General features: G+C 55.9%; 4 protein-coding genes across 7 annotated transcripts; 2 read left to right on the forward strand and 2 right to left on the reverse strand.

The window, feature by feature from the left end:
- Positions 1–484: 484 nt before the first annotated feature.
- On the reverse strand, positions 485–16,123 carry Necab3 (N-terminal EF-hand calcium binding protein 3). Of its 4 annotated transcripts, XM_027945074.2 has the most exons (13): positions 15,953–16,123; positions 14,219–14,243; positions 12,413–12,521; positions 11,724–11,749; positions 11,435–11,532; positions 3,615–3,751; positions 3,257–3,375; positions 3,028–3,107; positions 2,877–2,930; positions 2,114–2,226; positions 1,897–1,974; positions 1,290–1,381; positions 485–1,194 (listed from the first exon to the last, which is right to left on the reverse strand). In XM_027945074.2, the coding sequence occupies exons 1-13, from the start codon at positions 16,070–16,072 to the stop codon at positions 1,166–1,168; spliced, it is 1,080 nt and encodes a 359-aa protein (XP_027800875.1). In that variant the 5' UTR covers positions 16,073–16,123; the 3' UTR covers positions 485–1,165. The 4 variants fall into 4 exon arrangements, with proteins under 4 accessions (XP_027800875.1, XP_071464949.1, XP_071464950.1 ...); XM_071608848.1 differs by lacking the exon at positions 1,897–1,974; XM_071608849.1 differs by lacking the exons at positions 3,028–3,107; positions 3,257–3,375.
- Positions 5,098–6,628, forward strand: C2H20orf144 (chromosome 2 C20orf144 homolog). Its single transcript, XM_027945075.2, has 3 exons — positions 5,098–5,478; positions 5,882–5,932; positions 6,210–6,628. Exons 1-3 carry the CDS (start codon positions 5,349–5,351, stop codon positions 6,626–6,628), a joined length of 600 nt encoding a protein of 199 aa, XP_027800876.2. The 5' UTR covers positions 5,098–5,348.
- On the forward strand, positions 9,457–10,387 carry Actl10 (actin like 10). The gene has a single exon (XM_027945106.3). It carries the CDS (start codon positions 9,462–9,464, stop codon positions 10,197–10,199), a length of 738 nt encoding a protein of 245 aa, XP_027800907.2. The 5' UTR covers positions 9,457–9,461; the 3' UTR covers positions 10,200–10,387.
- A 1,305-nt stretch (positions 16,124–17,428) lies between the features above and the next one.
- On the reverse strand, positions 17,429–27,306 carry E2f1 (E2F transcription factor 1). The gene is made up of 7 exons (XM_027945371.2): positions 26,936–27,306; positions 21,765–21,855; positions 21,220–21,439; positions 19,751–19,903; positions 19,133–19,247; positions 18,816–19,038; positions 17,429–18,703 (listed from the first exon to the last, which is right to left on the reverse strand). The coding sequence occupies exons 1-7, from the start codon at positions 27,194–27,196 to the stop codon at positions 18,456–18,458; spliced, it is 1,311 nt and encodes a 436-aa protein (XP_027801172.2). The 5' UTR covers positions 27,197–27,306; the 3' UTR covers positions 17,429–18,455.
- Between the last annotated feature and the right edge of the window lie 31 nt (positions 27,307–27,337).

A 27,337-nucleotide genomic window follows, 5' to 3' on the forward strand; every position in this document is an offset into this window, starting at 1 on the left:
AAACCTGTACCAGCTCTGGTGAAGCATCCACTCTGAAGGTGCGACACTCCAGACAGGAATCAGCTGAGGGTATTTGCTTTTTTAGCACTGGGGACTGAACCCAGAGGGACTCCACCTCTTAGCTACATCCCCAGTTCTTTTTAAAATTTATTTTGAGACAGGGTCTCCCTAAGTTCTGCCCAGGGTAGCCTCAAACTTGTAGTCCTCCTGTCTCAGCCTCCTGAGTAGCTGGGATTATAGGTGTGTACCACCAATCCCTGCTACAGGAATGGACTGAATTTTTTTTTTTGGTGCTGGGAATCCAATCCAGGGCCTCAGGCATGCCAGGCAAGCACTTTACACTGAGCTGCACTCCCAGTCTGGAATGGACCGATTTTTTTTTTTTTTTGGGGAATGGACCGATTTTGAAGACAGGTATCCTGCCCTGAGTTTCTGGTCAGGGAGGCGCAGGATCCCATCACCACGCAGGAGAGAGGAGGCAACGTGAGAGGTGACTACTGCCTTTATTGCCTCTGTGCTGGGGTCGTGGGCTGGGGTTCAGAAGTCTCTGGGGACAGCAGGTGACTCTAAGCCCAAATTATTGCTACTTGACAAGGTCACCTTGGGGGCTTCCCATAGTGCCCTGAGAATGGATGGGTTGTGAGCATGCAAATGATATGCAAATTATATGCGGACCAGCCCAGGTTCCTCCAGAGGTCTGTGGTGTAGCCTCAGGTGTTGGATGGAAGTCTGGTGCTGGCCCAGGAGGGTGATGGGGACACCCAAGTCCCTACCCCATACTGATCTGGCCCAACCTCAGGGGTTGAGGTTTGGGGGGTTGGGGGGTCCCTGAGCTCAGCCCTGGTTCTGCTGCTGGTTGGGGAAGAGCAGAAGCCTGGCCCCAAGACAGCAGGAAGGAAGCAGGACGCCACTAGGCAGCCAGAGAGGGAAGGGACCTGGCTGATCACAACGCAGGGGCAGAGGGGACCAGAATTCACACTAATAAATAAGTAAATAGCAAGCAGCCCAGTCCCCGATCCCTGGGCTGAGCCTCCCCCAGCGGGCCAGGCCCTGGGGCTTCCAGGAGAAAGCAGCATCCTTGGTTTTAGTGTTGAGTTGACCAGTGCAGAAGGCTCTAGAAGGAGACAGGCAGGGCCTCAGGGTCCTCAGCTTAAGCAGGTCAGGCTCAGTTGTTATTCATAACCCACCAGGAGGCTGTGGGTCAGAGGTCGGGGGTCAGGAGCCATCAGGGGCCCCTTGCCCCCCGGGGGCGTCCCAGGGCTGTGGAGACTCTGTGGGCTGCAGCCCACCTGGGAAGAACACGGTGGTGAGAGTGTCTGGAGCCCGCAGGTGGTCGATGAGGATGCGCTGGAAGGCCTTGCTGCAGGGTGACTGCTGGTGCCTGGGGACAGCCGTGGAGGGGACCAAGGCTGAATCCATCTGCTCCAGGATCAGGGTCACCTGCTCTTGGGTCCCCCCACCGCATTTTGCTGCCTGATTTAGATCCTGACCTTTCCCATAATGGCTGGGCCTCACTCTCCTCGGTAGAGGAGGTCAGAGTGGCTGCTTCACTGAATGTATGAGGCCCCGTATAGGGTGCACGTGGCACACAGCAACAGTGTTGCTCACTGAGCGCCTCCTGTGTACCTGGCATTGCATTCTGGTGTGTGTGTGAGAGAGAGGCTCTGGGAGGGGGCCTCCCGCTCTCCCTCCTCAGCTCTGCATTCAGGTCCTTACACATCGGATTTTGCCCCTGGAGGCTGGACTGCTATTGCCCCCATTTTAAAATGGAGGCGATGGGCTCAGCTAGCTTGGGTAGCTCAACTGAGGTCACACTCCAGTGATTGGGAGGGCAGGGCTTGAAGGCGGACCTGGCGCTCAGGCCACCTCAGAGTCAGCCAGCAGAGGACCACGTACCTTCTCCAGGAGGCTTCATCCCGCCAGAACTCGTACAGGCTGAAGGAGGCGCTGCCCAGCAGCTTCTGAGCGGATACACTGTGGCGCCAGAGAGACCAGGCCAGGCCAGGGCCACCGCGCCAGGCCTCACAGGACCCCGCCCAGGACGCCCAGCCCAATATCCCTCTCATGCACCCCCGCCCCACCTCAGCTGTCCCACCAGCTGGCAGAGACTCACTGCAGACAGTGGCTCTGGGCTCTGGTGAAGTCCACGTAGCAGCACAGGGCCCGGTGGAAGTCCTCCAGGGCTTCCTCTGCCACCTGCACCTGCCTCTGGGCGACGAGGATGTGCTGATGAGAGAGGCATCTGGTCAGCTGAGTAGGGCAGGCCCAGGGGGAGGACTCTGCCCTTCCTGGCCTGGGCCCATCCCACTGGCTCACACTGGGGTTATGTCCCTGCCGCCAACAAGCCCCTTGGCGTCTCTGACTCTATCCTCCAAGATCATAGCCTTAACCCAACCATTGTCCCCCTGTTCTGCAGAATGCCACCACTTTCTTCTGCCCCCCTCGGTTTCTACCCACTGTCCCCCTCAGTTTCTATCCACTGCCCCAGACGTGACTTTCAGAAGTATAAGTGAACGAAAGCTAACACTGAGAGAGCAGTGGTTTCTTTTCTGTAGGATTTAACCCAGGGGCACTCTACCATTGAAGTATATCCTCAGCCCCTCCCCCTTTTGGCTAAATTGCTGAGGCTGGCCTCAAACTTGTGATCCTCCTGTCTCAGCCTCCTGAGTCTTTAGAATTACAGCATGTGCCACTGTGTCCAGTTAGAGAGGCAGTGATTTCTGCAGGATTATATAGCAAGGACCAGAACCCAGCACCTGCTGGCCAGACCTGGGGAATGGGGCACATATGAGAGCAGAGGGTGGGCTCCATAAAACCCTCACTTCCTGAGCACCCCTACTCCCTAGCATCCAGCAGCTTCCTCTGCCCAGGCTCACCGAGTCAGGACCATTAGCAAGGTCCTCTTCATGCAGGGGCTCCAGCCGGGGGGCCTGTAAGGGACACAGAATGGGGGCTGAGCCCCTGGCAAGTGTGCCTGGGTGGATGCCAGGGATGCTCCCCAAGGGTGCTGACCACAGGGCCACTCACTTTACACTCCAACTGGTCTATGAGCTCCTGGAGGCGGTTCACCTGGAGCCGCCACTGCATCTCCGCCTCTGAGCTCTGTCCTGGGGTGGAGGCCAGGCCAGGGTCAGCTGTGGGTCCCAGAGGCTGGGAGGCCACTGGAGCAATGGAGGAGCAGGCACTATGGACACAGAGGTGCCACGCCTGCCCTGGACCCCATGCAGCCAGGCCTCCCACCCTACCCCAGGCACACCTATGTCAGAGGAACCAGGAGACCAGGACGGTGACCGGCTGATGTTCCTCAGGGCCCTGCGTCCTGCCCGCCGGCTGCCACAGGGCCTGCTCTGCACTTCCACATTCTGTTCACTTGACCTGGGGAAGTGGAGGGTCAGCCTGCGGCTCCCAGACCCTCGGGCCAAGGACTCAGTTTCCCAGAGAGAACCAGGCTTGAGTGGGCAAAGGTCTCCTCAGAGCAGCTACCCCTCCTCACCTGCCCAAGACTTGGGGCTCCATGATGTGGAGCTATAGAATGTGATGACACCAGGGGTCTGGAATGCAGGGACAATGGGCATTCATGCACTGGACCCCAGGCTGGCAGAGCCCTCACATACCGCAGGCCACAGGCCTGGACCTCCAGGGTTTCCGACGCTCCTTCCAGTGAGCTCTGCAGAGCTTGCAGCTGGCCCACTGTCTCCCGCAGCAGGAAACGTGTCACAAACTGGTCCACCTTGGAGGCCTGCTCATACTCCTGGGGGCAGAGAGGAAGTGGACAGCATCTCTTGAGCCCTGAGCAGGTATTTCCGAGTGGTGAGCCGCCTCCCTGGTTGGCTGCCTTATGCCCATCCGGGTAACAGAGGAGTGTAAAGAGGGGGAGCTTCAGACCTGGCCCAAACAGTGGGGCACCGAGACTCAGGGCAGGGAGGGCCTGGACCCTTCCTTGTCCAGCCCTGGCCTCTCCTGCTGGGACTTGTGAGGCCAGCCCACAGGGAGCAGCTGGCAGCTGGGGTGCTGGGCCCTTTTGGATCTCAAATCCTCTTCCTCTTGGGCCCACCACCTTGGGCAGCATGGCTAGTGAGGCCCCGTCATAATCACACAGGGTGGGGCTGGTAGTGGTGGTCACAGGCATCCAAGGGCTAATTTGGCACATGGTGCAAGATGATGGTGTGATGTGGCCCCATATTGACCCAGCTGGCCCCAAACTTGCAATCTACATGTGTCCACACATGTATTCATTCATTCAACCTTGCCACCAAAGGTCACCACATGCTCTCTGGAGTTACCAATACAAGATAACCTGTTGACTTGTACACAACACACACACACCTGTGCGTGAGCGGGCACACACACAGGCCAGCACCTCCTCCCAGTGTGACCATGTGCCAGGCCCTGTGCCACCCACTTTGGGATTCTCAAAAGAGACTTCTCAACCACCTTCACCTTCCTGTGCCCTAGTTTCCTCAGCTATAAAACAGGAATGAGAAGTCTCATCCCACTGAGCTACTGGGAGCCTCCCTCGGTTAATTCCTACATAGGACTGGGCCCAGTACCCGGCACAAGAGTTTCAATACCAGGAGAACTGTCGACATTTTTGTCAAATATACTGCTAATAAGGAATCTGCCCACTTGTGACCCAGCAGTCACAGATGTCTTGAGAATTCCTCAGCCCCATATCTATTTCTCTCTCTCTCTCTCTCTCTCTCTCACACACACACACACACCCATGATGGGAGTCCTGGAGAAAGAGGGATGGAGTCATATTTTTCTTAGGCTAGTGTTTCTGTCTGCATGAAATCCTTCCAATGAACTCCCTTTCGGTGCTGAAGATGTTTGATCAGTTTCCGTGACTTGCAATCAAAAAACTTAGCTGGCTCAAGCACCCACTCCGTGTCAGGCACTATCCTAGGAATAATTCCACTTAACCTTCATAACAATTTACAGGAACCATAACCGACCCTATTTTGCAGATGAGAAGATTGAGGTCTAGAGAGGTTGATTTCTTCCTTCAAGGTCACACAGCTAGTTAGTGACAGGGCCAGATTTCAAAGCCAAGCCACAAAAATGCCTTTCCACTCACCACCAAGCTCCTTACAAGCACTGTTTCATTGATGGTCATTTGCCCAGTTTTACAGCTGGGAAATCAAGGTCAGAGGTCACAGACAGTGTGAATGGAGCCCAGATTCACCTGGAGGTTCTGAGAGCAGGAGGTTGGAGTCCAGCTGGTGAGGTGGACCCATGAGGTCACAATGTAGCTTCCCTCCTATACCCCACCCCCCTGCAGGGCCCCAGGTCAGAGGGCAGGGCAGAGGCAGCATGGGCTGTGGCCCCCAGTGGTAACCAGCCCTACCATGGGAAACAACAGTTCCCACAAGAGGACCAAAGCACCCAAGCAGGCCCACAAGGAGAGGCCACCGGACATGGACAAGGGCCGGCGGAAACAGTTCTCCAGCCACCTCCAGCGGAAGAAGCCAAGTGTGAGTTTGGGGAGGTGGGGGAACAAGTAGGGGGTGGGAATAGGAAGTCCTGGACAGAAGGGGATGCTCTAAGTGTGGGCCTGTAGGCAGAAGTCCTAGAGGGGTTACAGCATCCCTCCAGAGGACAGAGGTTCCAGAAGTCCACATGGGTGGGTGTGGGGGTCCTGAAAGCCCAGAAGGGAGGGCAAGGGTTCCAAAACCTAGAAGGGTCTACAAGATCTGTGAGCCCAGGAAGATGGACAGAAGTGGGGTTCCCCCGACCCTGGACAAAAATGGGCCTGGAGGTCAGGCATGGGGAAGTAGCCCTCGTTGGTACCACTGTGGCTGTGACACAGGGAATTCCCTTGTGCCCTCTCTCCAGACCGCAGGCTCAAAACATACCACTTTCCGCCTCTTCACCTGGGGAGAGGCCCTTGACCAGGCTGAGGTGGGTGAGAGCCCCAGGCATCAAGGCTGGAGGGGAGGCAGGGACCCCGGCAGTAGGTCGGTCTGGGCGGGTGAGGGCTTCCAGAGGGGATGGCGGGGTCCCGGCAAGCCAGTGGGGTGGGGAGGGTCCCTGACCTCTAGTGGGGACACGCGGGTGCGCCTTCCCAGGACCCGATGAGGTCCCCGCACTCCCACGCGTGGCAAGATGACAAAGGTCCCAGAAATATAACAGTTCCTGGGAGGAGACGGGCTCTAGAGGGTGGTGCGCTCCTCCGCAGGCGCGACCTTCCCTCCCGCCCACCCACCCCCAGACCAAGATCGTGCTGCTTTTCCGGTTGGACAAGCGGCAGCAGCTGGCCGAGGCGGCGGCGGCAGGCCCTGGCGCACGGCCCGGTCGGTCGGGTGAGAACGCATCCGGCGCCCCGGCGGCGGCGCCCATGCTGCGAGGGGCGGGCGACTGCGCTGAGACGCGCGAAGGCGCGCGCGCGAGAGAGATGAAGAAAATCCTGGTCCTGCTGCTGCTGCTGGACGCGCGGCTGCAGGAGGAGGGGCGCCGGGCGGGGAGCGGGGCCGGATCGGGGGGCGGACCCGGAGGCGGGGCCAAGGCCGCGCAGGGTTGGCAGCGGCTGTACGCGCGCCTGCTGACCGAGAGCGAGGCGAACGGCGAGGGCGACCCTGGCGAGGAGCAGCCCCGCAAGCAGCGCCGCTGCCCTCGCCCGAGGCCCTGAGCGGGGGCCCCGCCCAGCCCCGGCCCCGGGATCCAGCCCAATAAAGAGAGCAGAACAACTCTGGAGTCTGCTGGTTCTGTCCCGGGCTACAAGGGCAGGGGTGAACCAGAGTTTAGCCGACGCAGTCACCGCCGATGGCCTGGAGCTGGGGCACTTGCTTGTGACACAAGGGTCAAAACCCTTTCCGGCGACACTCCAGACCCTAATCAGACCCTGCCAGGTCTTGCAAGCTCAAAGTAGGTGGACTCTGGCAAATCCGGTCTTGGCTACGCTGGAAGGACCTGTTCCAGCAAAGGCCTGACATCTCCAAGAGTCCCTGGCATTCAGGAATCTTCCTCAGGCAGAGGGAGAGGTCCCGGCAGATAAGCAGCACCCCAGGGAGAACAGCAAGGATCCCCAGGCAGATGGGTGAAGCCTGAGACGCAGATTCTGCCTGTGGGAGCAGCCAGGAGGAGGAGCTGGGGTCCCTGGGCCTCTGACCATCACTCCTACCCCCATTGTGCTCCATGACTCCCAAGGCACCTCAAATTCATCCCTTGTCCCTACTCTGTACTGTCCCTTCTCACATTTCACCAAAGACTTCTTTCAAACAGTGTCTAGGGCAGTTCACTCCCCTCCTAAGTCTCGCTGGTTCTCCACTGCGCTCTGGGACTATGCAGGTCTTCTCCCCAGCCTCTATCTTCCCCTCTGAGGGCCTCTCAGTGGTGCCCCCTCATCCCTGCTCTAGCCAAATCAGCACTTGTGGTCTCCATGCGAGGCTCACTTCATATATCACAAGAGGCCCAGCACAATCTGGGCTGCCTCTCCTCACCACACTCTCTTGGTTCTCAAACCCAGCTCCAGGCCCCAAAGCCACCCCAGCGTGCCATATCTGCAGCCTGCCTTCCTACCCCACACTGGTGACCAATTTCAGAAAGCCCCCTTTGGGGGTAGCCCAGCTCACTAGCACCACAGGTCTAGCTTCTGCTACAGATACACTTTTGTTACTGTCAACACAAGGGACATCCCCTCCAGAAGGCCTACATCACAGGAGGTTGCATGACCCATACAGCAGCCCCTACATTGTGAGAACTGACTCTCCTGCCATCCAGATGGTTACAGTCAGGATAACTGCACTCCTGTGTACGTGACTAGCCCAAGCTGACTTTTATCAGCCCCTTCTCTGGGACTGAAATTTGGGAGCTGTAAGGGACAATGATTTCTACATGAACGTGGACTGGCTAAAGCCAGTCTTCAGAGGAATAAAAACCGCACAAAGACTGCACGTCCTGGTTCCCCTCAACCCTGAGGTCAGACTCTCTTCCTGAAAACTGATTTCACCCTTATCCTTGGTATCCATAAGATTAAACAAGATTCAGTATAAAATCCTTATTTTAGTTGGCCTGCCTGGTGGTGCGCACCCAGTGGCTCAAGAGACTGAGACAGGAGGACCGCAAGTTCAAAGCCAGCCTCAGCAACTTATCAAGGCGCTAAGCAACTCAGTGAGACCCTGTCTCTAAATAAAAATACAAAATTGGGGTGGGGATGTGGTTCAGGGATTGGGTGACCCTGGGTTCAATTCCGTGTACCCCCCCCCCCAAAAAAAAAAAAAAAAACTTTAGCAAGTAAAAGGGCGGTACATCTGGCACGAATAGAGCAGATAATCCAGCTATTTTGGGAAAGAATCAGACTCCTTGTGCTGGGCAGCTGAGGCCAGAACATGAATGCCCAAACCGCTGCCCTTGGCTTGGACAGAAGAGGAAGATAGGTCCAGCGTTTTCTTGGGGGGAGGGGCCAGAGACGCTCAGTCAGTGCTGAGGTCACAAAGAGCCCAATACAAGTTCTCTTCTCTGACGGTCCTCTCCCACCTCCACAACGAGAAACTTCTTTAGCCAAGCCAGGCGAGAGGTGCCAGGAGACTGCCTGGAGCTTAAGGGTTAGCCAGGACTCCAGCATCCCCACGGGGGTATATATGTCCTGATGGCCTTGCCACAAGGGCCTTTCATTGCCTGAGCTCTGCTTTCCCAGCAGTTTCTCAGTATCCAAAGTATTTGGCCTGGCCCTCTCGTCATCCACCCCAGCAAGACCTGAGGAGGCGGGTCCGCGCGACCACGACGAGTCCCGAGGAAGTGCTGCGCCTGGAGGAGCCTGGAGCTTGCAACCTAGGACAGCCAAACCCAGCCGCCGCTGGGACCCCGCGGGAGCAGAGGTAGACCCTGGAGCTGAGGGCGGGGCCTCCGGCCTAGGGCGGAGCCACGAGCAGAAAAGAAGGCGGCCACTCTGCCCGAAGGGTGGGGAGTGGGGCACACGACCGGCGGACGAAGTCACGGACTGAGAGGGACAATTATCCAGCGCAGAAAAACTAGGACTTGGAGGCTCAGGCGGACCAGGCTCTGGGGCCGGGCCGAGTCTCTGAGGAGGGCTGAGCCTTAGCCGGAAGGTGGCGTCTGCTTCCCGTAGCCGCCGGGTCCGCCGGCGACACTCCCTGGGCCACGTCGCCGTGGTGGTGGACCTGGGCTCGGGCTTCACAAAGGCGGGCTTCGCGGGCGAGGAGGAGCCGCGCATAGTACTGAAGAGCTCCAGTCTGGTGCCCAGCTGGGACCGGTCCGTGCAGCCAGGCACGCTGGGCTGCGAGCTGGCGGGCGGCGTGGCGCGGGCGCACCCCATCAAGCACGGCGTGGTGGTGGACTGGGAGGCGCTGGAGGGGCTCTGGCAGCGCCTGCTGGTGGGCGGCCTGCGAGTGCTACCGGAGCAGTGGCCCGTGCTGGTGAGCAACTCGCCATCGGCGCCACCTGAGGACCGCGAGAAAGCAGCTGAGCTGCTGTTCGAGGCCCTGGCAGTGCCCGCGTGCCACATGGCCAGCACCGCGCTGCTGGCGCTCTGCTCCTCCGGTGCGCTCAGCGGGCTTGCCGTAGAAGCGGGCGCGGGCGTGTGCCACGCCACGCCCATCTACGGGGGTCATTCGTGGCACAAGGCCACTTTCCGGCAGGATGTAGCAGGCAGCACCTTGTCGCGCTACTTGCGAGACCTGCTGGTGACAGCGTGTCCCAACATCGGGGTGCAGGCCTTGCCCCGCAAGACCATCACACAGCTTAAGAAGCGCTGCTGCTATGTGTCGCTGGATTTCGAGGGTGATCTCCGTAACCCTGCCCGCCACCATCCGGCCAGTTTCTGCTTGGGCAAGGGGTGCTATCTGCGCATCACCAGCGAGCGTTTCTGTTGCCCCGAACCCATCTTCCAGCCGTGTCTGCTTGGCCAGTCTGAGCCAGGACTGGCTGCACTGGCCTTCCGGGCACTGCAGAAAATGCCCCCAACACTGCGAACAGGGCTAGCCAACACTGTGGTGCTCGCCGGCGGTTCCACGCTTTTCCCTGGCTTCATTCAGCGCCTGGACCTGGAGCTGGAGGGTCAGTGCCGGCGGCACGGCTATCCCGCCCTACGGCCCCACCTGGTGGCCAACCCTGGACGTGGCTCAGCTGTGTGGACTGGAGGCTCCATGGTGGCCTCCTTGGGCTCCTTCCAGTGTGATTGGATGACTCGCGCCATGTACCAGGAATGTGGCTCCAGGCTGGTGCACGAAGTGTTCAACTGAGCCATGTTTGCCAGGAGGTGGTGGTGCAACCTGGGGACTGCAGGGACATTGGCTCTAGGTTGAGTCACTGTCCTATCAGCCTTGAGACTAGATAAAGAAATGTCAAGTGTTTGGAGCTGGCAGGCTCATCATGTGGAGGTGGGTCAACTCCACTCCCTTTCTGGGTCAGGAGGGGGCAGATGGGACCCACTGGGCCCTCACATTGACTTGCAGTTTGAATCCCCCAACCCACTGCCAGTTCAGAGAATGTCAGTCCAGCTATCCATTTGCAAGGCCAGGCCCAAGGCTATGTCACATGAAAGCAATCAGTAGAAGCCCTGTCCCTAGTTGTGTGATCTTTTAAACTCTGGAATCTCAGTTTTCCTTTTGGTATAAAGTGGGGTCAGAGGACTGAGGATGTAGCTGACAGATACAGCACTTGCCTAATGTGTGCAGAGCCCTGGATTCAATCCCCAATAGAGGAAAAATAAAAAATAATTTACAAAGGCAGGATCGGGCACTCTCCCAGAGCTGCTCACTGCTCCTCCCCACTCAGCCCCAACTGGAGGAGCTGTGGGGCAAAAGGAAGTGGAGACATTTCTTAAAAGGAGCACAGGACTGGAGAGGTGGCTGCCTGCCTATATGCCTGAGGCCCTGAGTTTGACTCCCAGCACTGCAGGGGGAGAGGGAAGAATACATAAAGGGAGGGGTGGCTTATTTTTTTGAAGTCACTCTCCAAGAACTTGGAGCCCTAGCTGTCAGCACTGTTTACACTTGTGCCCAAAGGTGTCCACACATGCACACAAACACATGGCCACACACATACCTGCCTGTTCACATATGTCCTTAGGGCAAGACCCCATGGCTCCATGCACCAGCACAGGCTTTGGGCATGATGAGCTCGTCCCCCCATGAACCAGCCTATGCCCACTGGGTTCTGGCTTGATAGTTCCCAGCATTTATGTCTGGCCAAAACCAAAAACAGCAACGCTGCTCCAGGTCTAAAGCACCCACTGTGTGCAAGGCCTTGTTCTGGGTGCTGGGAACAAAGAAAACAAAACTATGCAAAAATCCCTGCCTTCATTCTCATTTAATTATCACAACAAAAGTACAGACAGATGAGGAAACTGAGGTCCAGAGAGGCAAAGAGGCATAGCCACTAAGTGGGAGAAGCTCTGCAAGCTTGAGCCATGACAACAGTGTCCAAAGCATAGCAGATACCCATGTGGGGACCCACCATCAGCCACTCCACTCACCAGCTTGGTGGCGTCCATGGCAGTGAGTACTGCACGGTTCAGTGACTCCAGTGCAGCCAGCACAGGCCGGTAGACACCCAGGCGTTTGGAGAAGTAGTCTGCAAGGAGAAGAGGTGCTCATGGGTTCTGAGCCCTGCTCCCCAATTGGGAATTTGGCCACCTAGAGTTCCCCAGCTACCAAGCAGTTCTCATATCTTGAACCCAGCCCCTTCTGTCCCATCAGGAACCCAGCAACAGCCCCTCACCATATCCACCTGCCCAGGGACCTGGGAAACATGCACCTACTCACCACATAGTTTCTCTGTTTCTAAATTGCTGCAGAGGAAAAAAAAAAAAGACACCCTTCAGACCCTGAGGCCTGGCCTGGCAAACTGGAATGTCCCCACCCCACCCCTGACTCCCAACTCAGCCTGACAAGGAATTTGGGGTATCTGGTCAGTGAGTGGGGGGGAGTGCTGCAGACAAAGGGTCCACCCAAGTCTTGGGAGCCCCGCATGCCAGCCCAGAGTCTGGGGTTTACCCTGAGGAGACGGAAGGGAAGGCGTATACATGTGCGATGTGTGTGCACCAGAGCGAGGAAGCTGGGAGGAGCTCACTCGCCCTGCCAAGATGTGTAGACGTGGGAGCACACGTGGGAAGATGTGGGAAGGGGTGTGTGTGTGCACCTGCACCCCTGGGTGGAGGCGGGTGGGGGCAGGCGGAGCCCAGCTGTCCCCAGGCAGCCTCTGGTTCCTGCAGGAAGCGGGAATGAAGGGGTTGAGCCACAGGTGGTGACTCAGGTCTATTTTGGGGTTCCAGCCGAAAGCAGCGTGGTGGGCAAGGCTGGAAGAGGGGGTAAAGCTGGCACCAAACCCTGGCACCTTTCTTCCCACTACCCACCCCAGTCCTCCAAAAAGAACGGAGGCAGTAGGGGACAAAGTGGGGCTGGGACAACCTGGCCTGGCACCCACCCACGCTCAGTCACCCCCTCTCACTCACTCAGTGGGACAGCCGTCAATGCTGCTGAACAGTTCCCGTAGCTCCCCGGGGCTGAGAACCCCATCGGCAAAATAGTTCTGGAACTCTTCAAATGAGAGCTTGCCATCATCTAGGAGGGGCAGGGAGAGCGTCAGTGTCCCTGAGCCCAGATCATGCCCTGCCTCCAGGTCCAAGCCCCTCAAGGCCTCCCCATATCTCACAACCACCTAGCCAGGTGCCATGGGCTCTGAGCTTAGCCCCTGACTGCTGGGAGAAAAGGACTGGAGTCCCCAGAACAGGGGAGGATCCAAATGTTAGCCAAATGAGGAAATGAAAAATCAGCCCGGACACAACTGCATCACAGCCTGATCTGGCTGGGGAGGACTTAGGGCAGAGGGTCTGGCCCTGAGGCTGGTCAGCTTCACCCTGGGTACAAGGACTTCTGTGCTCTGGACCCAGAACCTTCACTGAGAAGCCAGTGGGAGGCCTAGGAAATCTTCCTAAATAGGTGGACTCTGTAAGAAGCTTCAGGCTGGCTCTAGAGGAAATGCTGTCCCTGGGGGACAGGGTAAGCCAAGCGGTGCAGTTGAGTGGGATGTTCAAAGATGCCAGAGAGTCGGCCTGAATGATGTAGAGAGTCACTAATAAATGGGGAGGGGGAGCTGCAGAGCAGGAGTAGGGGTGGTAAGGCCTGAGGCTCTCCAGAAGGAATGCCCCAATCAAAGGGGGGATGTGTCTTTTTTGGTGGGGAGAGAAGGGTTGGGGGTATACCGGGGATTGAATCAGGGGCGCTATACCACTGAGCCACATCCCCAGCCATTTTTATATTTTGTTTAAAGACAGGGTCTCACTGAGTTGCTTAGGGCCTCACTGTTGCTGAGGCTGGCTTTGAACTCACAATCCTCCTGCCTCATCCTCTCGAGCTGCTGGAATTACAGGCATGTGCCACCACACCCAGGCAGGGCATGTGTCTCAGTCAGTGGGTTGGGACAAATGGTTCCCACCAATTAAAAAATACCCAAGGAGAAGGAGCAAGGAGTGGGGACACTACCCCATCTCAAGGAGGCTGGAACATGGGGGTGGGGGGTAGGTAAAGACCCAGAGGGAGGGGAGCTCCAGGCAAAATGGCCCCCTCAGCTCAGACCCTCCACTGGCTGGTCACTACAGGGGGCTGTTCCCAGCCATCTAGAGGCAGCAAACCTACAGCACGCTAGGCTGGACCAGGGGCAGAAGGAGCTGACTCAGGTTACTGGACCCCACTGTATCCTTGCCCAAAGGCTGGGTTTAATTGTGTCCTCTGAGCCCTCGCTGGATCTAGATGGTAAGTCACGTGGAAAGCGAGACCTCTAAAAATCTGGGTGAAGTACCCCACAGGGCCTCCATTATCCCACCCTTCCAAGCCCCTCACACAGGGAATTTAGGACCACACATCACCACCAATTAAAGGCTGTGTGACCTCAGGCAGCTTGCTTCCCCTCTCTAGGGTTCTACTCCTTTGTCTGTGAAATGGGTGAGGAATCTCAATCCAGCTGGCGCTGCAAGGCAACACAGGTCACATACCGGAAGTACCCATCACTGTGCTAGGGCACTGTGTGAAAACAAGCCCCCACTTCCAGCCTCTACCCAAACCACTCTCCCTCTGCTCTCCCTTCCAAATTTGACTCGGAATAGCACTTCCTCCGGGAAGGATGCATTGATTTGATCTCCCTGTTTCAGGGCCCCCAAGATTTGTCTCCACTCAAATTCTCCCCCAATTCCCCAACTCTCCCCTGAATCTCCCTGATGGACTCCCACTCACCACCGAGTCCCAGGGAAAGCGACACTCACCATTCTTGTCTGCTCTGCGGAAAACCTAGAGGACAAAGGGACAGGAGTGGGAGCTGGGTGGGGGTAAGAAGCAAGAGGCGCCGCCCGACCCCAGGGCCCCAGCTGCTCTGCCTCCCCGCTGCCTGGCCTTACCTCCTGCTCAGCCTGCCCCAGCCGCCTGCTCAGCTCAGCCCGCAGGTGCTTTTCCAACAAGGGAGGCACAGGAAGGGCGCACAGCAGGTCCCACTGCTTGCTCCCTGCTCCTGCAGAGCCTGGCTCCATGGGGTGCCCCAGGCCAGCTCCTGCACCCCACCTCCCACACCTGGACGCCAGCCTGAGTTCTGTCTGATGCATCAGCCCCTGGCATGTCCCGGCTTGAAGAAGGTGCAGAGATGGGTCAAGATGCAGTCCAAGGATCCAAACCAGACCTGAACCCCAACTCTGGCCACCCACAGTCCACCCCAGTCTTCGTCCTCTGAGCCGGTCCCCTGCATGCCTGTGCAGGAAGTGGCCATTCCCTTCTTTGCCATACCTCAGTTTTCCCACTAGTGTCCCAAGGAGCAGCCTAGGGTTAACCCTTTCAGGGCCGGGGCTTCCCACAGAGACAACTTTATGTGAGGGCTGTGGGTAGGTGTGTGAGTGCCCAAGGGAGGTGGGGGTGGGGAGGCAAAGATCAGCAGATTTTATTTACAGAGAAGAGGAGATGAAAGGCACCAGAGGCAGTAAGACAGCCTCTCAGGGACCAGAAACTTCCAGGTCCCCCAAAGCCCAGCAAAGGGCAGCCCAGCAGGCCTAAAAAAGAGATGCAGACCAAAACCTGGACAGAGAGCCCTCATAGCTTCAAGTCCTCACTCCCTTTGGATGATCTCCTCAGGGTCAGTGGGTCTAAAGAATCAATCTAATGCCTAGCCTGAATCAGAGAAGGTATGCTACAGGGTTGGGATCACACAGCAGCCCAATGGGGCCTGGGTGGGTAGATGGAGATATGGGCAGGGAGCTAAATTGAGAAGACACCTGGGGCCACACCCAGTAATGCCCCTGCTTCAATATGGACATATCCCCTTAGGCCTCGGTGTTCCTATCTGAGAAGCAGGAGGGTCAGCTTTCAGTCAGAACTGTTTGTGGTCAAGGTGCTGAGTCACTGGGGGTTGTGGGGAGGGGGCAGGAGTACAGTCTTTCCCACTGGTAGGGACCTCTGGAATGGGGACTGAGCACAGGGGTAAAAGGGAGTGACTGAGACCCAGAAATGCTGCTCCACACTCACAGAAGGGGGCTGCAGGGCCACCTGCTGCCCCATGGAGTGGTACCCAGACCACAGAGGATGGCTGTGGGCAGCCTTCACCAGCTGCAGGACTCCTCTTGCCCTTGGGTCAGAGGGGCTCTGGAGGTACTACTAGGGTCAGGAGAGGGCTCCTAATGTGGCCAGGCGCCACCACAGAGCAGGGACAGTGACTGCTATCTTAATTGTGTTGACAGTCCCCACCCCCACCAGACAGATTGTTTGGGGGTTTGGGACAGCAGGGACAGCGACACTGGAGCAGAGACAAGGAGTGATATGAAAAGACAGGACTGGGGACGCGGAGGCAGCGAGATCGGAATAAGGAAGACGAGGGACAGAGGGACAGGTGGGTCAGAGATCGCGAGAGGGACAGGGTCAGGGAGACACGCACTGAGACCGAGATGCGGGAGCACAGAGACGGGGCCGGGAGACAGTGACAGCGAGCCCGGGAGACGCCCCGCCCGCGCCCCACTCACGTCCTGGAAGAGCGCGTGTCCGGCGGGCCCGCCGGCGGCGGCGGCAGCTGGGGATCCAGGGGGCCGCGGGGCCGCGGGCGGCCGGAGCAAGCACACGGTGAGCAGCCCTGCGCACGCCATGGCGCAGCCGCCCGCTCGGCTGGCTGTGCTCCGCCGGCCGCTCTCCGCCGAGGCTCCCTCGGGCCGGACGCCGCGGCGGGCCGGGGGCTGGGGGCGCCCGCCCATTGGCGCCGGCGCGAGCGCGGCCCCGCCCCCGCCCCGCCCCCGCCGTGCGCCCGGGACTGGCCTCTGCCGGCCACGCCGGGCCTCGGTTTCCCCGTCTGGAGCCCAGGCTGCGCCCAGGTCCAGCCTGGACCCTCCCCGCGGGTGCGCCACCGAGGAGTGAGGAACCACCCAAGGGGTAATTTCCACTCGGGACGGGCCGAGCAGATCCAGCCAGCGCGGGTGTGCACCGCAAGAGCAGAACGGGAGGGCTGCGCGAACACAGGACGCAAGGCCCAGAGGGTCAGCGGCCAACCCAAGGGTCGTCTTCTCCCGTAGGTTTGTCTAATGGGGGTAAAAGTGGACGCCCCCATAGGAGTCGTGGTGATGCATTGAATGTAAAGGGGTTAAATTGGGCCAGCTCAGAGACCGCCCACCCAACGGTCTGTTACACAGGTCCATGCTGCTGTCACTCTCCCCTTTCCCAGGTCTCAAGTGTCCTGACCCCACACTGTCTGCACTTTCAGAGTCCTCAGCCTTCTTTCCCCCCAAGCTATTTGGGCACTCCCTTCAACGGTCTCTGTACAGCTGCCAGAGGGAGCTTTAAATATGAAACAGGACATGTCCCTCCTTAGACTGCCTGGTGACTCTGTACCCTGAATAAAACCCTAGAATGAATGTCTCTCCTCCCTCAGGACTCCAGCCTCATTAGGTCAGCTCCTCTGACCTGCCCCACTGGGCCCCAGGGCCTCTTTGCCCATACTTTTTTTCTCTGCTTGGTGTGTTCCTCTTCCTTCCTCCAGTTAACCCCTATTGACCCTCAGTTTTCAGCCTAAGCACCACCTCTTCCAGAAAGCTCTCCCCTAATTTTTCTTTTGCACAAATTCCCATCAAAACACCCTTGAGGGGAGGGAACCCACTCACCCCAAGACTGGAAAGTACCTGACACAGATACAAATGCAGTCCATTGTATTTGTTGCATGTTTACTAATGCCTAGAAACTTCTGGAAGGAACATACCAAAAATATCAGTGACCCCTGGGGCTGAAAGGAGAGAAACTCACCTATTACTTCCACACTTTGGCAATATTTACTGGATCAGTTTTTAAGTTAGGAAAAAACTTTAAGTTAGGAAGCCTTCCTTTCTTAGGGTTATGAAACTCAAATAGAATGAAATCCATCTGAGGGACAGAGAGGAGAATGGGCATTTTCCCTAAAAACCCTGGTTTCTCCCACTCCCAGACTTACATCAAGTAGAGACCTAAAACCCAGCCCAAACATCATCAAAATGTTTATTAAAACCAAAGCAGGAGGAAACAGCTGTTAGGAAACAAATCAAAGTGCAGATTGGAGGGTGGGGCAGAGCAATAAGTGGGAGGGGGGCACTTCAAACACCACAGGAGGGTCCCCTCAGTCTAGGCTGGGGAGCCCTTCACCCACCCCTCCTGCCCACCCTGTCAATGAAGGTCCCCACTCACCTCTCCCATCTCATATCCATGGGGAGGGCATCTGGGGCTCTGAAGTGACCCCTGGAAAGGGACCACCCCTCCATCCACCCGTAGCTGTCAGTCAGTCTGTCTCCCTTCTGCCTTTCCCCAATAAATAAATCGCTCAGGCCTCAGCTCCCTCGGGATGGGGCAAAAGAACCACTTGGGGACCCCTGTCTTTGCTCAGGGGTATAGGGAGTTAGGGTATCAACCCCACATCCCTCCCAGTCTTGTTTCCCAGGCTTGCCAAAGAGGCCTAGATAAATAAATAACGCTCCATTAAAGCTTCGATCAGAAAACCTTAAGACAGAAGTGCTCTTGCAAACCCAGCCAGCCAAGGCCTCCCTGCCTGGCCAGGTCAGCACACAGGATTCTGGGGGCAGGCGGCCAACCCTGGGCCTTCAAGGGCCCCTGGAGCAAGGAGACCGAAAGTGCAGTTAGAGCCCCCCATGCACACACATGGACTCATGCACACACGTGGACACACTGGGGCGTGTCTGCAGTGCACGCACAGATGTGTTCACCTTCATTCCCCGGTACATGCACACACTCATACTCACACACCACTCACCCCAGTTACACACACGTGGGGTGCTGGGTGCATGCACATACACACCACAAACAGAATCCTTCCCTTCCTGGCTTGCTCAACCTCCTGGTGGCAGCCAGACCCCAGAGCTAGAAGCTGCTGAGATAGGAGAGAGGGTATAAATTACACTTTTCCAAAAGGGCTGGAAGGATGGCCTAGGGCAGGGGGCTCCAGGGCTGCAGAGACAGGGAGGGGCATCTCAGGAGACCCTGGCCCCCTAGGACCTGTCAGAAATCCAGGGGGGTCAGATCCCCAAAGTCACAGTCGAAGAGGTCTCTGATGCCCTCACCCTCCTCAAGGCCAAAGTGGTAGTCGAGGGCCTCGTGGGGTGGGGAGAGGCTGATGAACTCCTCAGGTAGGAGCCCGGAGAAGTCTTCCCGCACATGCTCCAGGAGTGAGTCAGCAGCCACCAGCGGGGACAGGCGGTCCTCATCCATGGGGGCCCGCAGGCCACCCATCCTTGACAACAGTGGCTCTGGGGAGATGGGGGAGCATCACAGGCCAGGGATGGCCCAGCAGAGAGGACAGAGGGGGCTGCCATGCCTGCTCACCCATCTAGGGGGGCCCCCCCACTCACCCTTACCCACCTTGCTCCAGGCTGAGCAGGGACTGGCTGGGATCCACAGCAGGGGACGAAGGCAGAGGTGATGGTGGTGGCACTGTGGTGACGGGGTCAGTTGTCCTGTCCTCCTCTCCAGAAGCTGCCTCCTGGGATGGAGTCTTTGCTGGGCTGATCCCACCCACACTCTCTTCAGGGCACAGGAAAACATCAATGGGGCCTTGTTTGCTCTTGAGGGAGATCTGAAAGGTCTGGGTAGAGGCAGCAGGCAGAATTACCTGAGGCCCAGGTGACCACTATCCCAGCCCAGCTTGTCCTCGTTGGGCCTGAAGTCCCTGGTTTTACCTCTGAAGAGTCCACGGCTTGGAGTTGGGTCTCAGGAGGAGCCTTGATCACCATGACCATCTGCTCTGCAGGGTCTGCAATGCTACGAAGGTCCTGGCATGTCACATAGGCCAGGGTTGGTGGAGTCAAGGAGTATATGATCTTTGGCCTCTGGAGGCCACTCACAGTGACAGCCCCCAAGACAGGGTCCATACTTGCCTTTTCACTCGTCTTCCTGATCCACCATAAGGTTTGGCATATAATTGGTGTTCAACACTTCATTCCCCTGGACGTCAATGGCCACATCAGTACAGTGGGACTATCTACCCATCTCATTCAAAGCGAATGATGGCTGACTGTGATAATCCCACATAAAAAGCTTAACACGATGCCAGGCCTGGTGTTGAGAGTATATTGGCCTGTGATCTTGGTGTTAATTGATGGCTATGGCCAAAAATATATGTATATTTTTTGAGGTCCTAGGGATTAAACCCAAGGCTTTGATCAAGCACTCTACCAACTTGCACTCAGTGACAGAGCCTTCTCCTGAATCTGAGATCCAGGGCCTCTCCACCCACTTGGGTGGGTAACCCCACCTATCACACCTGTCCTCCAAGTCCCCAGCCAATCCAAGGATATCGCTGGCTGTCAGAGTCCTCAGAGAGCAGCCGCAGCTGTGTGGTGCAGATGTGCATCAGGTGGTCCAGCTGCTGCTCACTCTCCTGCAGTTGCTGGAGGTCCTGGGTCAGCCCTTCAAGCCGCCCACCGATCCCCACTGTGGCGTGGCTGCCTCTGTGGAGAGGCGTTTAGGAGGGTTAGCAGCTCCCAGCCACTCTGCCCATCAGCCCTGGCCCTTGGGACAGAGTCTGCTGTGACCACTGATCTCAGATTATTTTTTTTTTCTTTTAATTTTATTTTTTTTAAAGTTGTAGATGGACATAGTATCTTTATTTATTTTTTTATGTGGTGCTGAGGATAGAACCCAGTGCCTCACATGTGCAAGGCAAGTGCTCTACCACTGAATCACTGCCCCAGCCCCTGATCTCAGATTCTGACAGGATTTCTCCTCTCTGGCTCCAGCTTCTCAGTTGGGTTCCAAATCAGACTGGCCTGACTGCCAACAAACACCTACATGTCCCTACCAGGAGGCTGAGTAAATAAATGATGGCAGAGATACGCCCTGGAAAATGACCCAGCTGTATAAAAGGATGAGAATTAATTAGATGTACACATGAAATTATTTCCAAGACATGTTGTCAAGTGAAAAGAAAAACAAAGTGATGCAGAATAGGATGATCTACCCCAAACTGAAAAGACCAATGTGTCAAAGACAGGGTAGTAGGGTTGCCTGGGGAGAGGCGAGAAGGGAAAAATAAAGAATTAACAGGATAGCCAGGCATGGTGGCGTAAACCTCTAGTTCCAGCTACCTGGAGACAGGAGGCAGGAGGATCACAAGTTTGAGGCCAGTCTAGAGAAACAGATGTTATTAAAAAACAAAAACCAAAAAACGGGGGGGGGGGGGGCGGGGGCGGGAACACATCTAAAACATCTATACATCTGTGTCAAACAAATCTCATCAATGGGAGCAGAAGCCAGAATGGGGACTACCTGGTGGTATGAGATAAGCAATGACCAGGAAGGGGCACAAGGAAACCTCCTGGGGGTTGAAGAAGTTTTTTAAAAATCTTGATCTTGGTGGTTACTCAGATGAACAAATATGTACAGCTACAGTGAGCTGGATAAGTTTGAAATCTGTGTCTGTTGCCAGGTGTGATGACACTCACCTATAATCCCAGTGATTCGGGGGAAGGACCTATAATCCCAGTGACTCGGGGGAAGGATTGCAAGTTCAAGGCCAGCCTCAGCAACTTAGCAAGACCCTGACTCAGTAAAAAGGACTGGGAATGCAGCTCAGTGGTAAAGTAGTCTTGGGTTCAATCCCCAGTACAAAAAAAGATTTGTGAACTTCTCAGCATCTAACAGCCTAGGGAAACCACATCTGCAGCTTCAGTGCCCCAACTGTAAGACGGGAATGCAGAAGTCAGTGGGTATTGCCAGCAGCACGGGCAGGTATTTGTGCCTGCCCTCCTGATTGCCTGGTACCTACAGCCACTGGATGTGGTTCTTGGACTTCTTAGCAATGAGCTGGATGCCCTCCAGGACATTGGTGATGTCGTAGATGCGCCGTTTCTGCACCTTCAGCACCTCAGCTGCCCAGTTCAGATCAACAACGCCATCAGCTGAGCGGCTCAACAGCTCCAGGAAACGTTTGGTGGTAAGATTCAGGGACGTCTCATAGCGTGACTTCTCCCCCGGGGATTTTGCACCTGGTCGGAGAGACTGTTCAAGCAAGGTGGAGCAGCAGTACTGGGGGGCAGGTGGCTCCTCCCCTTGGTAGGGCCAAGCAGGGAGGCCCTGTGGCTGCTGCCTGCCAACCACAGCATTTCTCTTCTGGCTGGGGAACTCCCCACCCCCGGTGCCCAGGGAAGTCATGCCAGGCGGCCACTCTAGCTGCCTACCAGGCCCCCAGATGCCTGACTTAAGCTCAGACCTCACCAGTTAGATTTTTTAGTCTGCAAGCATGTTTATCCATGTACAACCCCAACCTGGGCCTGGTCAGAGAGGCCTACCCGGGTTAAGTTCCACCGGTACCTTTTCCTGGGTGTCGGCCTCTACCCCGAACAGGCCCACTGCTCTCAGCCAGGTACTGATGGTCAGTTTCCAGGTCCAGCCTCCGCTTCACCTGTGGCAGAAACAATGGGAGGATGCCCAGTAACCAGGAGTGAGGCTACAAAAGACTTGGGTAAAGGCGTGGTGCCCCTGGGATGCCTGTCCCCTTCCTCTGTTTCTCTACCAGAATGCCTAAGTGTGTGAGTGAGGGGGACATATTGTAGGGGACACAACATGAGCATTATAATCCTACCACACAGGACCCTCAAGTGGAAGGCAGAAGACCTGGGTTAACCACCACCTATAATCCCAGCAATTTAGGAGGCTGAGGCAGGAGGAATTCAAGTTCAAGGCCAGTCTCATCAACTTAGGGAGGCCCTAGGCAACATAGTGAGACCCTGTCTCAAAAAAATAAAAGGGCTGGGTATGTGGCTCAGTGGCTAAATGCCCCTGGGTTCAATCCCTGGCACCAAAATAAATAAGAATGTGGGGCTGGGGATGTGGCTCACGCGGTAGCGCGCTCGCCTGGCATGTGTGCGGCCCGGGTTCGATCCTCAGCACCACATACAAACAAAGATGTTGTGTCCGCCGATAACTAAAAAAAATAAATATTAAAATTCTAAAAAAAAAAAAAGAAAGTGGCAGCAGAGATGGTGTAATGCTTCTACGGCTGGGTCACAGAGCCACTGGAGCTTCCTCCTTGTCCTCTATTTAGATCAACCACTCTGGGGGAAGCTAGGTACCACATCACATGAACACTCAAGTAGCCCTAATGATGGGCCCCAGTCACATGGAACTGAGACTTCCTAACAGTAATGTGGGCAAGCTTCGAAGCAAACCCTACAAGCTAAGACTTGTGGGGCTGAGGTTGTGGCTCAGTGGTAGAGCACTTGCCTAGCACGTATGAGGCACTGGGTTCAAGCCTCAGCATCACATAAAGAAAATAAAGGTATTATATTCATGTATAACTAAAAATTAAAAAAAAAAAAAGACTTCTGACTGCAACTGGGGCCAGCATTTTGGCTGTAACCCCAGAAAAGCCCTGAGCCAGAAGTGTTCAACTAAGTCTCCCCTGAATCCCTAACCCACAGAAATTACAGATTTTTTTTTTTTTTTTTTGAAGTTCTGAGGCTTGAACCTAGAATACCTCTACATTGAGCTACATTCCCAGACCTTTTTTTTTCCTTTTTTCATTTTCTTTTTTTTTTCTTTTTTTCCTTTTTTTTTTTCTTTTTTCTCTTTTTTTCTTCTTTTTTTTCCTTTTTTTTTTTTTAAGTTCTGAGGCTTGAACCTAGAATACCTCTACATTGAGCTACATTCCCAGACCTTTTTGAGACAGGGTCTTGCTAAATTGACCTTGTGGTCCTCCTGCTTCAATCTCCAGCATCACTGGGACTGCCATGCCAGACTAAATGCTTGTTTTAAAGCACTGAGTACACATGCCCCTTAAGCAGTCACTTCCTCTGTGGTTTTCAAGAAATCTACTAATCTGTAACATGGCAGCAGCTGGTGCTCACCAACTGTCTGCATTCGTTAGTTTACTCCATCCCATAGAACAACAATACAATAATGACCCCATTTTGCAGAGAAGGCCACTGAAGCCCAAGATCATATAGCCAGGATTCCTACCCAGGACTGTCTGAGAAGAAAACAAGATGCTGACCTCTACACTGTCTAGCTTAGTCATGCTCTCGAGCCTAGAGATTATTCTGGAGGTCCCATAGGCAACTCAAGTACCCTGAACAAAACCAGATGTACCATCCATTCCACCAGCCACTCTCACCACATCTAGCTGCCAAGAACTCATCACCACAGCCATTATCACCTCCCACTGGACCGTTGGGTCTCCCTGCCTCCATCTGTCCCCTCTACAACAACAGTCCCCCTACAAGTCTCATTATGTTTTAGCCCCTACTTAAGACTTTCCACTGGCATTGCTTCTCCATGTGAACTTCTGCTGAGAGGTGTCTTCTCACAAATCTGTGCTTCCAAGCCCTAGACCACACTGGCCCCTTCCCTTCCCTCCTTGCACCTGCTATTCTCACCTGAGCAGGAACCTTTCCCATCTCTTAAAAGAGGTACTACCTCTTTCCGTCTGAACTGCCTCAAACCCAACCTTTTCCCATGCTGTCTCTCATTACAAACTTCTGCATGGTGTCCATCTCACTCTCAGAGTATCCAGTGTCTGCCATGGGACCTGGGCACCAAATGTTTGCCAAATGAATTTCTTCACATGTGGTACATGGTGCTCCCTCTTGCACGTACTTACTTCTCTTCTGGCCTCTATTCTGGGGACACCCCACTAGTAAGGAGTGGGGCCAAGATTTGTACCCCAACAGGCTGATACAAAGCCCAGTCTAGAAGTGAGGCCCCCACAAGTCAGACAGAAATATACTCCCTTGGGCTGGGGACATAGCTCAGTTGGTAGAGGGCTTGCCTTGCATGCACAAGGCCCTGGGTTCGACCCCCAGCAGCACAAAAAAAAAAAAAAAAAAGGACCAAAGAAATATACTCCCTTCTTCAGATCAACAGCTGGGCCTGAACCCTAGCATGTTCCTGCCACAGCCATCACTTTCTCCCTGGTAACCTGGTCCCTGCCCTCTCCCAAGACAGGTCACAGCCATACCCTAAAATGAGGGCCCAAGCAGATGCCCATTTTTGGCACTGCTCTCTACATAAACCTTGGCACAGGGGACCTAAAAGCCAGAGGTGGAGACATTCACTGGGGGAAAAAAAAAAGACTCTCATACCCATCCATGGGGGGCGGGGGGGACAACCACAAACATTTAGTCCCCAATGGTATATGCTTGTTATCCCAGCAATTCAGGAGGCTGAGGCTGAAGAATTCCAAGTCTGAGACTGGAATCAGCAACTTAATGTGACCCTGTCTGAAAATAATCAATGGACTGAGGACTTAGCTTAGTAGTAAAGCACCCCTGGATTCAACCCTCAGTTAAAAATAAAAAACAAATAAAATAAAAAGTGAATGTAACTCAGAGGTAGAGCACTCTGGGCTCAAGCCGTGATACCAAAACCAACAAAACAGTCAGAGGAGTTGATGGAGGTCAAAAGCTGCCCCTGTGTTTCTGGCTTTGAACTCAAGGATGGTGCTAGCCCCTCCACTGCCCACATAGAGAAATGCCTGCTGGCCCTAAGAGGGCAAAGGATCCTTCCTGGCCTCTGTGCCTAGCACATCAGAGGCACTTACTAACTAAACAACTACTGGCTTTTTTTTTTGCAGTGGTGGGAATTGAATGAATGGGATGCTTAGAAGAGGGCATTTCTCTTCATCACAGTCCACTCCTCTGAGTCTGCAGCTCAGCTCCCTGAGGACAGCACCCACAAGTTGTTGGTCTCTGCAGCCCTAGGACTGCCACAAGCTAGTACCCGCAGGGACAAGTCCCTGGAGTACATAGTAGACAAGCCAGCTAACCCACTCTATACAACCTCCCCTTCTAGTCCTTCATCAGGAGGAAGGGGTCCTAAGAACTTCTTTTCTTTTTTTAAAGGAAAGGTTTATTTTATGTATTTATTTTTGAGAGAGAGAGTTTTTATTAATTTTTTTAGTTTTTTTTCTGCGGACACAACATCTTTGTTTGTATGTGGTGCTGAGGATCAAACCTGGGCCGCACGCATGCCAGGCGAGCACGCAACCGCTTGAGCCACATCCCCAGCCCCTAAGAACTTCTTATGGTTTCTTCAACTTCTATCAGCATCTCCAGAAGGTCAACACTCAGGAAATATGGCCTGGTCCCACCACTTGCTGGCTTAATTACTAGAGATGTTTCCACCATCCCTAGGTCTCAGCTTCCCCATCTACAAAAAGGTTGCTGACAGGGTTAAATGAGTTAATTGGGTAAAATGTTTGGCACAGAGCCTGGCACACAAAACATCCTCAAAACAATGGTAGCTGCTATTGTTATTATTATTAGCATCTTGGTGATTCCGGAAGGAAAGCAGCACTGGGCACTGGGCCAAGGGGGTTGGGGGCCTTCCCAGGATGCCTTAGGAACCAGCTGCCACCCACACCCCCATCAGCAGTTGAGAAGCATCTCCCTCCTTGTCCTCACCCCTTCCACTTTCTCCAGGCCCCCTGCTGAGACCCCCATCCTGCCTAGCCAACCTCTGACTGCCTGCCCCTGCCCCACCTTCAGTCACAGGCCATGCCAGTAAAACTGGTCTCCACACCCTGCCCTGCACAGGTTCAAGCTTCAGGCCTCTGCTCCCTTTTCCCACTGTAATTCACCTGCCTCTTCTAGAACCCCCAGTCTAAACTGGTCTTGAGCTTCCTGCTGCTGGGAGGTCAGGAAGGACTTTATCCAGGGATCTCCCTGGGACATTCTCTCCTGGCACTAGGGGCCTCCTCTCCAGCTCCAAGAGGCCCAGCCCACCCAGTCCTTCTACAGAGGCTCAGGGGTTTGCCTGATTAATGAGGTTCCATGGTAACCAGGGGCTGGGAGGGTGGCAGATGGAAGGACAGGCTGAGGGAGGGGATCAGCAGCTGGCCCAGTGCCCCGCCCCTGCAGAGAAGGCCTCCCAGTCAGGAGGCCTATCCCCAGAGGCCTGGAGGGACAGGCCTGCACCTGGCAGTCCTGCATTTAGGCAGAAAGGGGCTCTTCAATGGTTCCCCAACGGTCAAGCTCCAGGGCCTTCCCCAGCCTCCGCCGCGCCCCCCCCCCCCCCCGCAACTGTGCCCACTACCCAGCCACAGATTCTGGTCGAAGCCAACAAATCCCAGTCCCACCATCTCCAGCTGTCTGACAAGTCACTTCCCCCTCTGAGCCTCAGTCTCTCCATCTGTCAGATGGGCACAGTGACATCAAGCTCACAGTTTAGCTGGCTTCAAGTCTACCAAAGGCCTGGCATATGGTAAGCACCAGCTGAATACATGTGGGCCATAATTGTCACTGACCGACGATTGAGTGGCTCCAGTGAGGACGCTGAGGCCCAAAGCACAGAGAAGCAAACAGGGACTGGCCCGAGGTCACCCCGCACCCCGGGGCGGGGCCCAGAGGCCCAACCCAGGCTCTGCACCGCCCAGCCAGACTCCTCGGTCCCCCCTCCCCCGCCGCCTAGGGGTCAAACACCTCGCCAGGCCGGGTCTGCGCGGGGGTACGGTGGCGCACAGGGCCTGGCGACCCTAGGGTCCGTACCGGCGGGCGGCCAAGAGCCGGACGCGGCGCGCTGGGTGTGGGCCGGGGCGCCTGCGGCGTGGCGAAGAGCAGCAGGTCGGGGTCGCGGGGGCCGGCGGCGGGCGCCGTGGGGCCAGCTGGAGCCGGCGGGGCGCTGGCGTCCTGCGCCGTGGAAATGATGACGATCTGCGAGGAGTCGAGCAGCCGCAGCGCGCCGGCCCCGAGCAGGGCCTCCAGCGCCGGCGCGCATGGGCCGCCTGCGGGGGCCCCAGCCACGGCCATGGTGCTCACGGCCCGCGCGGCCTGGGTGTCAGGCGGCGGCGGCGGCGCGGGCCCATGGCGGCTGGCCCCGGCGAGGGCTCGATCCCGCTCCGCCCCCGGCCGCCGCTGCCTGCAAAGTCCCGGCCACTTTTACGCGCCAAA

Source organism: Marmota flaviventris, chromosome 2 (assembly GCF_047511675.1).
Source record: "Marmota flaviventris isolate mMarFla1 chromosome 2, mMarFla1.hap1, whole genome shotgun sequence".
Taxonomy (NCBI): domain Eukaryota; kingdom Metazoa; phylum Chordata; class Mammalia; order Rodentia; family Sciuridae; genus Marmota; species Marmota flaviventris.